The following is a 16,381-nucleotide window of genomic DNA, read 5'->3' on the forward strand; positions in this document are numbered from 1 at the left end:
GAAAACTTGAACATTCCAACACACTGGAAAAACTTATTTGAAAAGAATGTGTGAAATTAAAGTTTAAAACATTTGACCAAGAGAAGCATATCCATTTGTGGGGTTTTTTCCCTTGAATGACTTCAAGCACACACAACGGAACAGATTGTATGATATTTCCTTTGATTAAGGTTGAACTTTTTAACAATGACATCATACATGATAAAAACGGTATTTCATTGGTTCAGTTACCAGGAACCCCCCCCCCCCAAAAAAAATCCTTTGGGCTCCCCTTCTCACATTTTTCAAGCTGTGAGTTGCTATAGAGTCCCCCTTCCCAAGTGGGCATTGTCTCCAGGTGAACTGATCTGTCTTCCCCTCATACCCAGGCATTGTAATAACGGGAGATTTCCACCGCCCACCTGGAGTTGTCAGTCCTGGGGCTAACACAGCTGTTTGAAGCCCTTCCCTCAAACTAAGAAGAAATGGGGTTAGAATCAAAGTGCCTGTTCTCAGAATTCAGCCTCTGTCCCAATCTTCTCTTGGACAATCTCAGGAAAAGTGGTGTAACTCCAAAATCCTAGCACTGTTGCATGATTTGACTCTTTGTTCTTGCTCTCACTGCTGGGTTTAAGGTTTTCTGAGCACCATCAGGAAATCAACTTCTACCCAGAACGAAACGTGGTTGGTCTGGAAGGTCCCACGGGGCTCAAACTTTGGCTGATCCCCCTGAAGCTGCCAATCTCCAATACAACCAGAGTCCAGTAGCACCTTTAAGATGAGGTGACCAGATTGTCCCACTTTTAGAGGGACATCTGGGGGCACCTGGCAAATTGTACTCATGTTGCAAATAAATATATATATATATATTACAATACTATTTATACATTCTATGCGTTCTATGAAACTTTTTGTTGCTCCATATAGACCAAATTTTTAATCAAGAAACCCCCCAGTCGATGGTGTCCTGCTTTACCAATGTTAAAATCTGGTCACCTTACTTTAAGACCAACAAAGATTTACTCAGGGTGTGAGCTTTCAAGTGCAAGCACTCGTTCTCAGACTATGAACTCCTTACATGACTGGGAATATATAGCAAAAATCAATTCTGTTACATCAGTAGACTGTGTCACAAAGCCAAACACAGCCAATGCTAATTCTTTGTCAAAACAGCCAACCAATCCCCTGGAATTCAGCTGTAGTTTACAAAAACACAAGGAGAAACAATACAGCCTGTTATCAGTGATCAACAGAATTAATTTTTGCTGTATATTCCCACTGTCATGATGGTAGTTCATTGAGGAAGAGTGCTTGCACTCAAAAGCTCACGCTTTGAATAAATCTTTGTTGGTCATAAAGGTGCCACTAGACTCTGATTTTCTTGTGCTACTTCAGACCAACTCAGCTACCCATTTGAATCTACCAATCTCCAAGTGAGGCGTGACGATCTCTCGGGGCTATAGAGCTCAGCTCCCCCGGAGAAAACGGCGCCTGACTTTATACCCCGACAGAGGACCCCTCTTTTCAAAACTTCACCCTCCTCCGGCTCCCCCACCACCACCCCTCACCCCCAAATCCCGGGGATCTCCAACCAACGAATTGCTTCTGAAGGCTGAGGCGGCATCCCCTGGCTCCGCAGCTCTCCCTTTGCAGGCAAGTCCAGGAGCCAGGACGAAAGGGCTGCGCACAAGGTTGCCCCGCGCCCTCGCTTCGTGCAATCCCGGCTGAAAGCCCTGCTGCTCGCCTCCGGAGGGCTGGGAGTGTGCAGGTGCAGCAGCCCTTCCTGTGGTAGAAGGGGACCATCTAGTGGCGTCTCTTGCACAATGGGGGATGTGTATGTGTGTCCTGGGATCCAAACAGACGCGCGGCACGTGGGGATCGCGAGGGAGCAACGAAGTTGGACTGCAGACTGCAGTGAGAGCCAGCGAGAAGCAATGCAGCCGTCCCCCAAGGCAGGGGTAGTCAACTTGTGGTCCTCCAGATGTTTGTGGACTACAATTCCCATGAGCCCCTGCCAGCAAACGCTGGCAGGGGCTCATGGGAATTGTAGTCCACAAACATCTGGAGGACCACAGGTTGACTACCCGTGCCCCAAGGACCTGGACGCGGTAACATGTAGGCATGGGGGCTTTAGTTCTCTCTCCCCTCACCCCTGTTTAGTCTTGCAACGCCGAGTGGATGGAAATGGTTTTCAAGAAGCAATCAAATTGGGCTTGGGAGGAAGAAAGTAAAAGAAGGATCTACGCCAGTGGTTCTCAACCTTCCTAATGCCACGACCGTTTAATACAGGTCCTCATGTTGTGGTGACCCCCCAACCATAAAATTATACAAGTGTTCTTGCACAGAAGTTAAACGGAAACTGATCCATGGCATGAAGATCCATTGTGCAGGATTGTATATCAATTGTTTTTTTCCCCAGGGTTTCTCAGTTCAGTTCTGCCTCTTGTCCCACCATGCCAATCTCGCTCTTTTCCGCTGCTCCAGGCAGATGAACGCTCTATCTCGGTCTACCCCGCAAGGCTGTTGTGTGGATGGTGCCCCCCCCCCTGGCCAAGCTGCTTGCCTTGCCACAACCCCCATGAAAGGGTCATTCAACCCCCAAAGGGGCCCTGACCCCCAGTTTGAGAACCATTGATCTACACGTATCCTCCACTTTTAAAAAGTAAACTCTAACAAATTTTTCATCAGATCACGTGTGGAAGACAAGACTATGCACTGGACACCCCCCAAAAAAATGGCTTCAAAATTTTGAGGTGCTACAGCAGTTGAAAAACGGGTCTGAGACACAGATCCCCATGAATTTATATGATTTTTACACTGAAATGAAATAAAACCTTACTGTTTTATACATGTTTTATAGGGAGCACCACAAAAACCATACATCCACAGTGGTGTGGGGCCACAATGGCATAAAAACTTGGTTGCATTTATGTGTAACCCTTGTTCGTTGATGTCTTGTGTGCTGACGCACATGGGGATTGCGCAGGCTGGATGAGGAGATGCTTTTCAAGTTAAGCTCCTATAGGAGGCGCTTTGCCCCAACATGATGTGCATGAAGGTAGTTTCCTGGCCAACACACACATGACTGGGGGCAGAGCGCCCCCGTTCCCCTCAGTTCCGATCCCCCCGTTGTGGGCCACATAAGGTACCACCACCACTGTAGATGCCACATGACCCAGGAGGTGCTGTAAGAAAAGGACCAAGCAGTAGCAAAGGGGGCCAAGCAGTCTTGAAAGTTAACCTGCGTGTCCCCAACCAAGGCGGATAGTCAGAACCACTGCATTTTGGGAAGAATCGTAGAATCATAGAGTTGGAAGGGGCCATACAGGCCATCTAGTCCAACCCCCTGCTCAACGCAGGATCAGCCCAAAGCAGCCCAAAGAGGTTGATCCATTTGTGTAGGTTGCTGCCCCTTGGTCTAGGAACTTGTTGCTTCCAGTTAAACTGCTGGTAAGGACAGGAAGGATACTGAGGTGGTTGCTTATGGTGTTGGGATCTGAAAAAGGGGTTGTCTCTGCTGTCTCTAATGAAATCTCTGTGGCTGGTAGGTCGGAGCCAGGGGGAAAGAGCTAAGTGAACAGGACATGTGTCTACTCTTCTTCAACAAAGATAAGAAATCATCGGTAGTCATGGCAATGGAATGGGACAAGGAGTACACTGGGTCAGCAGACGTTGGAGGAGCCAAAGCTCAGACTGGGATCCGAGTGTTAAGATTGATCTCTGTGGAGGTTTTGTTTTGTTTTGTTTGTTTTTTGTTTCTTAGATGGAGGTAAAATATTTTGGGGGGCGGTAAAATATTTTTTTATAAATTATTTCCATTCTACGAAACACTATATATACATATACAAATACATATAACTTTTTGATGTATAAATCTTTCAAGTAACTAACTCCAGCTTACAAGTTACGCAATTCAACATGAGCAACTTCGAAAATTATAAATTACAAGATTCCAAGTTACCCCAGCCACAAAACAACATTCTGACGGTTAATTTTTTTTCCCAGCAGTAAATTATAGATACTATCCCCCACCTTCTTACGAGATCGGCATTTTGTAAACCTCCAGTCACAGCCACCAGCTGCGCCGAACTTGTACCGGTTTCTGTTCTTTCTCATATGCAGACATGCTTTTTAACCAGTAGAGTGAGACCTCTTGTCTGCTTCTGTATTTGCCTCGGAACAGGCTGGGGCTGGAGTAGTCATGGCCGATCTTTTGCCTGGATGGGCCAGAACCAAAGTAGGAACTGATATGGTAGAACAAGCTGACAGCGCCCGAGGAGTTTGGCTCAGAAGCTGGTTGGGGGGGGGGCAGTGCGTGGATAAGGCCTTTTCCCAAAGAATCATAGAATCATAGTTGGAAGGGGCCACACAGGCCATCTAGTCCAACCCCCTGCTCAACGCAGGATCAGCCCTAAGCATCCTAAAGCATCCAAGAAAAGTGTGCATCCAACCTTTGCTTGACGACTGCCAGTGAGGGGGAGCTCACCACCTCCTTAGGCAGCCTATTCCACTGCTGAACTACTCTATAAAAATATTTTTCCTGATATCTAGCCTATATCGTTGTACTTGTAGTTTAAACCCATTACTGCGTGTCCTCTCCTCTGCAGCCAACGGAAACAGCATCCTGCCCTCCTCCAAATGACAACCTTTCAAATACTTAAAGAGGACTATCATGTCCCCTCTCAACCTCCTTTTATGCAGGCTGAACATTCCCAAGTCCCTCAACCTATCTTCATAGGGCTTGGTCCCTTGGCCCCAGATCATCCTCGTCGCTCTCCTCTGTACCCTTTCAATTTTATCTACGTCCTTCTTGAAGTGAGGCCTCCAGAACTGCACACAGTACTCCAGGTGTGGTCTGACCAGTGCCGTATACAATGGGACTATGACATCTTGTGATTTTGATATGATGACCCTGCCTTTAGGCATGAGGATCTGTCTGATCGAGCCTTAGGCACAAACTTTTGACAAATTTGGCAAGCGCTGACATTGTGCACTTTGCCAGGAACACAAAAGGCGTTTATCATGTTCATCTGCATGCAGCACCTTAACTCTGCAGTTGGAGCACTTCTTGAAAATTGCCCTGGAAGCCATAACAGATGGAGTAATGGGGCTCTGGGAACACTCTCTTTCTCATGGTGACGGAGAAGGAACTGAGGGGAATGGGGGCTCTCCTCCCCTAGTCTCGTGCATCGTGGGACATCGAATGCATGCACACCATGTCGGGGCCAGAGACCTCCTATAGGAGCTTGGCTTGAAAATTGTCTCCACAGCTGGCCTGTGCTTGCACAGTCCCACTGTGGGGCTGCATCACAAAACGGGAAATGAATGCATGAATCCTCATGTATCCTAATGATTTTTGCCCTGGATCATCCCAAACTCTCCATAAAATCTCCTATTATATCAACAGCCACATCATACAGCACAGAAATCACAGATCCACGCCTCCATTGCCAGGCCACGGAGCAAAAGTAGGGTTCCAAAGCACTGATCCTCAGGGGTTTTGCATTGGGTCACCCCAAAGTCTCTGTTAACTCTTCCAGAAGAAGAGGGAGAAGAGGTCACTGGTAAATTCCTCTTAGTCTGCTGCAGCAAAATAAAATGGAATCCGTCAGGCTCCTGAAAGCTAACCCTGGAATAAGTGCTGATCTTTAAGATGCCACCAGACGTCTGTTTTATTTCGTGTGTACGTGGTATGTGTGTGTGTGTGTGTGTGGATGTGGCTGTGAACTGTTGTGCAACTTTCCCCTTGAGAGCAAGAGCAGAAATCAGTATATGGAAGAGCGTCACACCACCTCAAATCTTCCCTGTCCCTCGGTAAGCTTTTTCTTTTCTCTCTATTCTTTTGCAGCTAACCTCTCCCTGTCAGGGAGACGAAAGGACATTAGGACCCAGAGGCTGCCGAGCAGGAGAGGCAGGCTCAGGCTCTGACATCTTCTCTGCCTCTGCAGCCTTCCTCTGCTGATCGCCTTCCATGGTGACTGACCATTGCTAACCCAGCCCAGGCGCCAGACCGCGGGGAAGAGCAGTGCCGTGACCCCCATGGCCTCTCCCAGGACCATCACCATTGTGGCCCTCTCGGTAGCCCTGGGGCTCTTCTTTGTCTTCATGGGGACCATCAAACTGACCCCCCGGCTCAGCAAGGATGCTTACAATGAAATGGTGAGTAGCTCAGCGAACGTGGGAGACATTTTGCTGGCATGAGTGGCATTCCCCAGGGCTGTCTGCTGCTCCCTTCACGAGCTGCACCAGCCCAGGGCAAAGACAGCACCTGTCAATGTGGCCGGAATGGAGGGGAGGGAGGAAACAGGCACCACAAACAGCACCTTTGCTTGGCAGGGAAGCCCCAATTTCACCCACTTGCTGCTAAGCTCCTCTTAGCTGTCAATCAATGGTTAGATCTGGCTGACCGGTCGAACATTCTAAGGGCTTTGAGTCTGATATGGGAAAATCACTGTCAAATCCAGCTGGCTTTCTAGTCCCCCCCTCCCCATCGCCTCCCCCTCCCCATGATAGAAAGCAAGGAAAGCGAAGGAGGAAAGAGAAAAAAATACACAAACATAGGAAATTCTTGCTTTGAATGAGATGTGCCCAGAAGATCAAGGATATCCATATTTTCCCATTCTTTCCACAAATAAGGAGCAAGATGCTGCAGTATCCTAAAGGGATGCTTCAAGATGGTGCAGAATGGGTCTCCTTCCAAGGACAAGGCCAGCAATATCTGGTCCTCTGAAGCAGCTGATTTGGAGATATTATTCACCCATTATTGATACTTATTGAATTATCTTTATGGCTGGGGTCATTTGGATATGCTTTGTGAGGCATTAGAAATGTCTCCAGCTTCATCAGGCAAAGGGTCATTTATACTCTTCCCCCCCCCCCACCCCCAGAAGATTCTGGAAAAAACGACACCTTTGGATGCTCTCTGTCTCTCTCAGCCAGGGATTTCTGGCTGAGGAAGTATAGTCTCTCTCTCCTTGGTAGTCTGGATGTTTTCCACCTCCTACCCTGGTCCCACAAAATCTGCTAGTGAGTGCTGCCCCTCACACTTTGAGGCTTTCTTTTCCTAATTTGCTAGGATTGATTTTTGAGGTGAGAAACAAAACCTCCATGGAAGTTTACGGCATGTTCTGGCATTACTCCTAATATACTCTCCTCACTCCAGCCTAGGAAAATAGATGAATGAATGAATTGTAGTAGTTCTGTTCATTGCTAAGCTGCCTACTGGGGTAGATTCAAATGCTCTGAAGTAGCACAATAAAATCAGAGTCCAGTAGCACCTTTAAGACCAACAAAGATTTATGCAAGGCGTGAGCTTTCGAGTGCAAGTGTAGTGGTGAGGTATAAAGAGAAAGGGTAATTGATTGAAATAACCTAAGCTGGTTTAAAAATCCTGATCTTGTAAACAATTTTTCTCTTGCCACTGTGTTTTAATTTAAATATGCCTCAGTGTTACTAGCAGTGGTGATTTTCTGTGATCTCACTTTTTGGAATCTTTCTGTATTTTATTTTATTTTATTTTTTTAGATGTATTTTTTTTTAAAGAAGCCCACTGTCAGTTGCTATATTCTGTAACATTCTAGAACCCTGGTTTCAATAATAATTCCAAAGGGGGAACATTGTACCTTCCTTGATTAGATTAGATTTTTATTTATACCACTTTTCCTAGGTATCTACAATTGGGAGTTGTACTCACTCACTCGGATGGAGTGAGTTCTCTCAAACTGGCTATGGTTTCAAACTGGCCTCTTTTTGTAACATCTTTCTCCTCTCACCTGTCTGTTGCTTGTAGCATTAAATATAAATATATCTGCTATGGATGTGTACTTCATGCATCTGCTTTGTGAAAGCTTATTCCAAAATAAATCTTACTAGTCTTTAAAAGTGCTTTTGGACTTCTCTGTGATTTTTGGTTTAATGAGATCTCAAAAAAACAAAAACAAACCCTGACTATAGTTGTCCTCCCTCAGCTTTCAGTTACTTCTAAGTTACTCTTTGCAGAAAGGTTTGGTAACTTCCTTCATGTAACATAAACTTCATTTTTTCCCCTTCTCTCCTCTCTTGGTATTTTTCCAACCCTCAAATTGCTTTTTTCCATTGGAATAATTTGCCATCCCTACCCATTAGCTTCCTAACCAGCAAGAGGAATGACCAGACTATCTGTCTCCTGTCTGGGACTAGCAGACTGGAGTTCTAGTCAAAGGGTGTGACTTCCTGGTCATCAGAAGACTGACGACATTTTAAAACATTTGCTAATATGAGTACTGGGATGCCTCTCTGCCTATGGAGGCTCAGATCATGACGGTAGACCAAATGGAATTTGTCATCTAGGCCAACCAACGCTACTAGCACCCTATCTGTCCTGGCCACAGCGATCCATGCAATGGTCACTTCCAGACTAGACTTCTGTAACTTGTCCTACGTGGGGCTTCCCTTGTCCCTGACCCGGAAATTGCAGCTGATACAAAATGCAGCTGCTAGGGTCCTCACTAGGTCACCTTGGAGGGCCCATGTCCAGCCTATGCTGCAGCAGCTGCATTGGTTGCCAGTTAGCTTCCAGATCAAGTTTAAGGTTATGGTTTTCACCTTCAGGGCTATATGGGGTCTGGGTCCTGCATATATAAGGGACTGCTTATCTCCTTATGCTCCCTGTAGGGCTCTTCGCTCTACGGGTGTGAATTTGCAGGTTGTACCGGGTCCCTGGGAAATGTACCTGGCCTCAACCAGGGCCACAGCCTTTTCGCTCCTGGCCCCAACCTGGTGGAATTAGCTCCCAGAAGAGCTGCGGGCCTGAATCCCCGTCACAGTCCTGGCCTTCCTTAGAGCTTTCCCATCAAGAAGAAGAAGAAGAAGAAGAAGAAGAAGAAGAAGAAGAAGAAGAAGAAGAAGAAGAAGGGTTGGTTCTTATATGCTGCTTTTCCCTACCCAAAGGAGTCTCAAAGGGGCTTACAGTTGCCTTCCCTTTCCTCTCCCCACCACAGACACCCTGTGGGGTGGGTGAGGCTGAGAGAGCCCTGATATCACTGCTCGGTCAGAACAGTTTTATCAGTGCTGTGGCGAGCCCAAGGTCACCCAGCTGGCTGCATGTGGGCGAGCGCAGAATCGAACCCGGCATGCCAGATTAGAAGTCCGCACTCCTAACCACTACACCAAACTGGCTCCAATATAGGTCATAGACATCCCTGTTTTGAGCATCCCTCTTTACCTTCCAAGACCTGATGAGATGAGGTTAGCCTTGGCTATCCAGGTCAGATGCCATCCTAGATACAGCCATGACTTTCTAAGCCAATTGGTTTAATGCACTTAGAAGGATGGGATTCTACTTATGATGGAACTGTAGGTAACCTCGGGCCAGTTACTTATCTCTTCAATTTATCCTGGCTTACCTCCAGGCTGTTGCAAGGACAAAACGAGCAGACACCGTGCATGCTGCCCTCAGGTACTCAGTGGAATAGTAGAGTTTTAGGAGCCATAGCAAATATTTGCCTAAACATTCAGGGTTCTTCTCAGTAGTGATGCTATTTACTCGGATGATGAGGAAGACTTCAGTTGCCCGTTTCTATACATTAACCCTCTGTTAAAGGGACAGGATATTTTCCTCCAAACCTGTTGGCTATGCATGTTTTGGTCTGCTTTGGCTGGTATCATGAAGCACTTCTTCCTCTACTTTTATAAAGTGTGCTGAGTTCATGCACTTTCTAACTTTTTCCTGAGTTTGTTGCAGTCTATCATAAATCTGCTTTTCATAAATCTGTTTTTGGAAAGACAGTGCAAAGAAGCTGCACCGTTGATTTTCCAATGTTATAGATGAGCCAAAAACGAATTAATCATCCAATGATTAATAGATTTGTTATACCTAATAATAAGAGTGGATGAGAGACTCATTATCTTGGCATTTTGATTTCGTTTTTGGAAAGACAGCAGTAAACCCAGGGTGGGTGGGAAAATGCAGATCTTTCTCACCAACAAACCTTGTAATTTTTACTACCCCAGTCTCCTAGTGGTTGTCACCACCACCCTGTGCAACAGGAAGGGAGGGGGGAGCTCAATTAGCATATCACTTTAGTGATATGTCAATTGCCAGTTTAGAGACAACAGGAGAAAGGACACCTACAGGGGCTGAAGTGAAAGAAAATGCAGGAAAACCTACCACATTAATGCTCCATTGCTTCTGCAAATGCCTCTACATTCACAGAAGCAACAAGAGCTCAATCACTGCATGGAAGAAGCCAGCAAAGAATCATAGAGTTGGAAGGGGTCCTACAGGCTATCTAATCCAATCTTCTACTGCTCAATACAGGACAGTCTAAAGCATCCATGAGAAGCATCTGTCCAGCCACTGTTTAAAGACTGCCAGTGAGGGGGAGCTCACCACCTCCTTAGGCAACTGATTCCACTGTTGAATTACTCTGGGAATCCCCCCCCCCCCATAGCTAGCCAGTCTACATGTAGTTTACACCCATTACTGCAGATCCTATCCTCTGCTGCCAACAGAACCACTTCCTGCCCTCCTCTAATTGACAACGTTTAAGATACTTAAAGAGAGAAATAATGTCCCTTCTCAACCTCTTCTTCTGCAGGCTGAACATACACAAATCCTTAACCTTTCTTCACAGGGCTTGGTCCCCAGGCCCCGGATCATTTTTGTCGCTCTCCTCTGAACCCTCTCAATTTTGTCCGTGTCCTTTTCAAAGTGAGGCCTCTAGAACTGCACACAGTGCTCTGGTGGGGTCAGACCAATGCATTATAAAGTGGGACTATGACGTCTTGTGATTTTGGTGTGAAGCTTCAGTTGATACAGCCCAAGTCTGCATTCATCGTCTTTAGCACCACATCACAGTGTCTGTTCATATTTAGCTTACAGTCCACAAGTACCCCAAGATCTTGTTCACACACATAGCTACCCAGAAGAGTATCTCTTATCCAGTAGGCATGTGTCTTATTTTTGTGACCCAGATTAAGTACTCTGCACTTACTGAATTGCATCTTCCTCTCCTTTGCCAACTTTTTCAGCGTGTTCAGGAAGCGGTGCCGGGCCGCAAGCAAAGCGGCCTGGCAAGCTTCTTGCTGCGGGGGGTGGGGGGGGGGAGGCAGGCGTGGCCGCCAGTAGCCCGGTACAGAGGACTTAGCGGACCGACACTGGGCCGCAGACCCGGGGTTGGGGACCTCTGATATAGAGGGTGGAGCAGAGTTGTTCTCTCTTTCCCCGGAGGAATGGACCAGAACCAATGGGATGAAATTAATTCAAAAGAAAGTCTATCTAAACATCAGGAAGAAGTTCCTGACAGTGAGAGCGGTTTCTCAGTGGAACAGGCTTCCTCGGGAGGTGGTGGGTTCTCCATCTTTGGAAATTTTTTAACAGAGGCTAGATAGCCATCTGACGGAGAAGCTGATTCTGTGAAGGCTTAAGGGGGTGGCAGGTGACCGTGGATGAGCGATAGGGTTGTGAGTGTCCTGCATAGTGCAGGGGGTTGGACTAGATGACCCAGGAGGTCCCTTCCAACTCTATGCTTCTATGATTCTATTCTATGAATGTCTCTGTATAGCTGAGGACTTTTCATCCTCATGGTGGGAAATAGCATCCAAGGTTCTGATTCTATTACTGACAGGTACTCTCCCCACATGTGATTGAATTGCCTTATGATTAAAATTGACTTCCAGTCTAGCAGATCCTTCAAGGCCATGTGGCACTCAACTGTGCAATGAACTAGAACCCTTACCACCACTGACCTCCTCTCTCCATTGCTGCTTTCATTGCAGAAACGAGCCTACAAGAGCTACGTCCGTGCTCTGCCCATGCTTAAGAAGATGGGGGTCAGTTCCATCATGCTCCGCAAGAGCATTGGCACCCTGGAGGTGGCCAGTGGCATCGTCATGACGCTGGTTCCGGGGCGCCCCAAGGACGTGGCTAACTTTGTGCTGCTGCTGCTGGTCCTGGCGGTGCTCTTCTTCCACCAGTTGGTGGGTGACCCGCTGAAGCGCTACGCCCACGCCCTGGTCTTTGGGATCCTCCTGACCTGCCGCCTACTAATTGCCCGTCAGCCAGAGGAGCCGCTGCTAGAGAAGAGGACCCTGTCAGTGAATGGCGAGGACCAGTCACTTCTTGCAGAGGAAGCTCCAGAGAAGGGCAAAATCAAGGTGTCCTAGTGGGGAGCCTCCAAGGGACACGGACCCTCCCCACAGCTCTCGCTCTCTCTCTTTCCCAAACACAGATTGGCGTTCCTTTTTCTTTTGGTTTTGTAAAGGGTTGCAATTTGGAGCATGGGGGTGTGGAGGGGGGGGACTTAGTTTGCAGGCTACCCAAGAACTTGGCTTCTGCTCACCAACCCTCTTGAGCTGCTCTCTCCTGTACCCCCTCCCCTACATTAAGGTAAAGATATCCCCTGTGCAAGCACCGAGTCATGTCTTTCCGTTGGGCTGACGCCCTCTAGCATTTTCTTGGCAGACTCAATGCAAAGTGGTTTGCCATTCCCTTCCCCAGTCATTACCATTTTACCCCCCAGCAAGCTGGGCACTCATTTTACCAACCTCGGAAGGATGGGAGGCTGAGTCAACCTTGAGCCGGCTGCTGGGATCGAACTCCCAGCCTCACGGGCAGAGCTTCAGACAGCATGTCGGCTGCCTTACCACCCTGTACCACAAGGAGCCCCACATTAGACCTGGTCAAATTTTCCAAAACCAGAGAATAAGTGTTTCTTGTGTTGAGTGTGTGCGTGTATGTGTGTGTGTGAGAGAGAGATGGCTGATTTGCTTAAGCTGAGTTGCCTCTGCAACTGTGTGTATTCTTCAAGGGCAAAAAAGGAGCACAGGGGGGCTTCGATCGTGAGATTTGCTCGCTTCTCTGATCTGCTCCCCCTCCTTTGCCATATATTTAGCACTGGGAGGGAGGACCCCCTCCTCCTGAAATGAACTTTTTGTGCTGCTTCACTACAAGAGCCCAGCAGAGCATTCCACCCACCTCTCTCAGCAGAGATTTTTTTCCCCCAAGAAATGTTGTATGCCCCTAATAAACCCTGTTGATTACCCAAACATCTTTCTGTCTGTGCTGCTGCCAAAAAGATGAGAGCCCAGTCATTGCCAGCCTAGAAATAAATGTGTTTTTCCAACACGCAGTTGCTCAGACTTGTAAGAACAACTGGTTACTGGGTGGGTGAGGGCTTGGAGCAGAGAACCACCTCCTTTTTCAGCTGCACCTGTCAATCTGTTGAGCTCAAACAGAATGAAGTCCCTGTTCAGAAGTTGCTTCAGTCCTGTTAGTGATACGCTTGGGAGAGGAAAACAAGGGAAGGGAAAATTATAACGGGGGAGGAAATGTGGTTTTGTTTTTGTTTTTAAGTGTGTTGCCTTTCTTGGTATTGTCTGGTTGCCATCCTCCCTTCCTTCCCTTTTTTAATTTATAACAATAAACTTTTTGAAATTTGGAGGAAAAGCTGCTGTATAGATTGTTGGGTTTTGTATGAGTCCCAGCGCAGGTCATAGCTGTGAAACATTCTATTATCTTCCCATGAAGTGCTGTTTGGTGTCATTTACATGCTTGTGTATCCATGGATGACGGAGAAAGTGATCCAGGACAGGAGCCCCTGAAACCTGGACTGCAAATTCTGCAAGGTGGCTCAAAGGCCTGGCCTGTGGTTGCCCCCTCCCTCTCCTCCTCCTCCTTGTGCACTCAGTCAGTGATCGGTCTGAACATAAACTTTTTGGTTTATACTATGCTTCCCCCCCCCCCCGCATAAGAACTCAGAGTGACCTACAACATTCTCCCCTCTGCCATTTTATCTTGCAGCCACGACCTTGTGAGGTAGGTTAGGCTGAGACTGTGTGGCTGGCCTAGCCTGAGACCTCCCATCCTGTACTGAGAATGGAGTGATTTGCACCTTGGTCTCCAGTCTGACCCACTGTCCATTAGCCACATTGGCTCTTTAGTTTGCCAGTACAGCTGAGCTGGCATGGCAAGATTTACATTCTCCCTTTGGGATTCCAAACCATGATTTGGTTAGCGACTCTGTTTGGGAGGGTAAACAGAAGCCATAGTTTTCCAGCTCAGCTATAACAGGCAGATAGATCTTGTACTAAAATATGTCCACTAACTATTTCCTTATTTGCTTTGTTTATAGTCTGCCTTTCTGACCGAGACTCAAGGCAGACTTGGAGCGCACAGCACAAGGGGAAGGGGAGAAGCCGTGACAGTACATGGGGTGGGTTGTTCATATAGCACCAAACCATAGCTTGCCCCCTTAGACCACTGGATTCTGGTTAAGATGTTATCCTTATCCAGATGTTATTCATAATAACTGACTGGCAAGACTCAAATGCAAGTTTCTAAAAAATGGTGAACATAGTGGCCTGTTAGCATGAATTTTCTTCCTGAAAAAGAAATGTGTCACAAATACTTACGTTTGCAAGTCAAAACTGTAGATGAGGCTCTGTGAATAGCAATTTAAAGTAGCAAACTTCCCAGGGTCACATGGACAAGAATATTCAAGAGCTTCTTTTCATTTCTGGAAAGGAAAAAGTGTACATTTCTACACGCAATGGGTTGGATCCTGCCACTTCTTTTACTTCATCCTACCCAATCCGCTTCCTTAATACAGCTCCCATCACACATGGTCTTTGCACATGCAGGTCTTCTGAGCCCACAGTATAGTTTGGGACAGCCGAAGTTACCTACAAGACAGTTTTAGGGAGGAGCAAACCAACTATGTCATTAGAAGGGAAGGTATTACAGCTAAAGCTCACTTTGGACACATCATGCTATCAAACTCGCTAGAAAAATAATTAATGCTCGGCATGGTCAACGGCAAAAGGAAACGTGGTTACCAAAGGGTCTGCTGGCTCAACACGATCAAAGCTGACACAGGGATGACCATGAACCAACTAAAAGATGTGGTCACTGACAGACGCGTGGCGGAAACTTTCCTATAGAATCGCTGAGGATCAGACACGACTGAACAGATGACATCATCATCATCATCATCATAGTTTTCTGATGCCCAAAGGGAACCAGAAAAGCTGGCTGGATAAAATGGAATGAGCCTAACAGTGAAATCCTAAACAGACAGCTTAGCTGTGCTTAAGACTGCAGTATGTGAGAGGAAAGTAGAACTGCCACTGTCTCATTGGCATGGTACAAAAGAGTCATTTCAGGCATTACACAGCAAACTGAGCTCAATGTGTTCTCCAGTGTACATTTGACAGGGAGCAGTTGGGTGTACAAAATGACTCCTTGCTGTATTTCACATTTATGCATTGAATGCTTGTTTTAAAAACAAAAACCCTTCAATCAGCTGCTGAAAAGGAAGAGGCTCTTATTGTATGCCCCAGACTCCTGGTATCAAGGTATATAGTCTTCAGACCTAGTCCAGAGGTTTACAGAGAATTTCCAGGCAGATTTTGCTGAAGCTTATCCAGATTCCCTAATGATCATTACATGGGATTATAGAGGGTGGGTTTTCTACAGAGTTTCTCTGGAAAACAGGACTGTCTCAACTGAAACCAGACAGCTGGAGATCAGATGAATTCTTCAACCAAGGATCAAAGCTAGTCCCCCTCCCCAATCCCCAAAAGCAGCTGGCAACTATTCCCTGCCTGAATTTCCTGATGCTGCTGAGAAAGGGTGGAATAAGAGTCTTCTAAATAAGAAATAAATGAAGTGCTGCAGCCACTCATAGTGGAAAATATGGACCAGTAGTCTCAATATTAGACCACATGTTCAGAAAATCATAAAATGAGGGGGAAGATCAACAACATCTTACACTGGAAGTGTAAGTGAAAAACAGGGAGTGAAGGATATTCTTAGTTTATGCATGACAACAAGCCTTCTCTGAACAGTTCTCTTCAATGAACAGACGTTCCTGAGCCAAGATTTGGGGAGAGGCCATGGTTCAGTGGCAGAGCATCTGCTCAGCATGCAGATCTCAGGTTTAACTCCCAGCATCTCCAGTTAAAAGGACCAGGTGTGAAAGACCACTGCTTGAGATCCAGGAGAGCTGCTGCTAGTCTGAGAAGACAATATTGATGACAAAGCAATGGTCTGATTCAGTATAAGGGAGCTCCGTGTCTTCATCCTGCAGGCACTCCTTTACAGAAAAAGTCCCATTAAGGTACAAAGCCGGGACCAAGTTCAGAATTGCAGAGTTCTCCAGTGCTAAACTGTTCCTATGTACTGATGCTAGAGGATCTGTTCAGTGTGCTGAAGGGCATGGACAGTATGCATGTACAGACAACTTCTCACTCAAACCAGGTTCACAAGAGCAATTGCAAATGTAAAGGAACCAGGGCTGATTCTGCACTTTGGTTTTTTTCCGATTGTAGATCCTGCTGAATTCAGATTGATTTGAACTCCGGTCTTTCTCTATTCCTGCCCCCCCCCCCCCAATTGAAACAGAAAGCGTTCTGTACTCAATTA

The 16,381-nt window shown here is 46.7% G+C and overlaps 1 protein-coding gene across 1 annotated transcript; it reads left to right on the forward strand.

Annotated features, from left to right (window-relative positions):
• Positions 1-5,880: 5,880 nt before the first annotated feature.
• TMEM35A (transmembrane protein 35A) lies at positions 5,881-13,405 on the forward strand. The gene is made up of 2 exons (XM_077308584.1): positions 5,881-6,138; positions 11,737-13,405. The coding sequence occupies exons 1-2, from the start codon at positions 6,019-6,021 to the stop codon at positions 12,121-12,123; spliced, it is 507 nt and encodes a 168-aa protein (XP_077164699.1). The 5' UTR covers positions 5,881-6,018; the 3' UTR covers positions 12,124-13,405.
• Positions 13,406-16,381: the final 2,976 nt, after the last annotated feature.

The sequence above is a fragment of the Paroedura picta genome, chromosome 13 (genome assembly GCF_049243985.1).
Source record: "Paroedura picta isolate Pp20150507F chromosome 13, Ppicta_v3.0, whole genome shotgun sequence".
Lineage (NCBI taxonomy): Eukaryota > Metazoa > Chordata > Lepidosauria > Squamata > Gekkonidae > Paroedura > Paroedura picta.

Excerpts from the sequence above, each read along its gene's own strand:
- TMEM35A (XM_077308584.1), top strand. The coding sequence starts at position 6,019 with ATGGCCTCTCCCAGGACCATCACCATTGTGGCCCTCTCGGTAGCCCTG. Across the intron at positions 6,139-11,736 it reads AGGATGCTTACAATGAAATG|AAACGAGCCTACAAGAGCTA; the intron begins GTGAGTAGCTCA and ends CTTTCATTGCAG.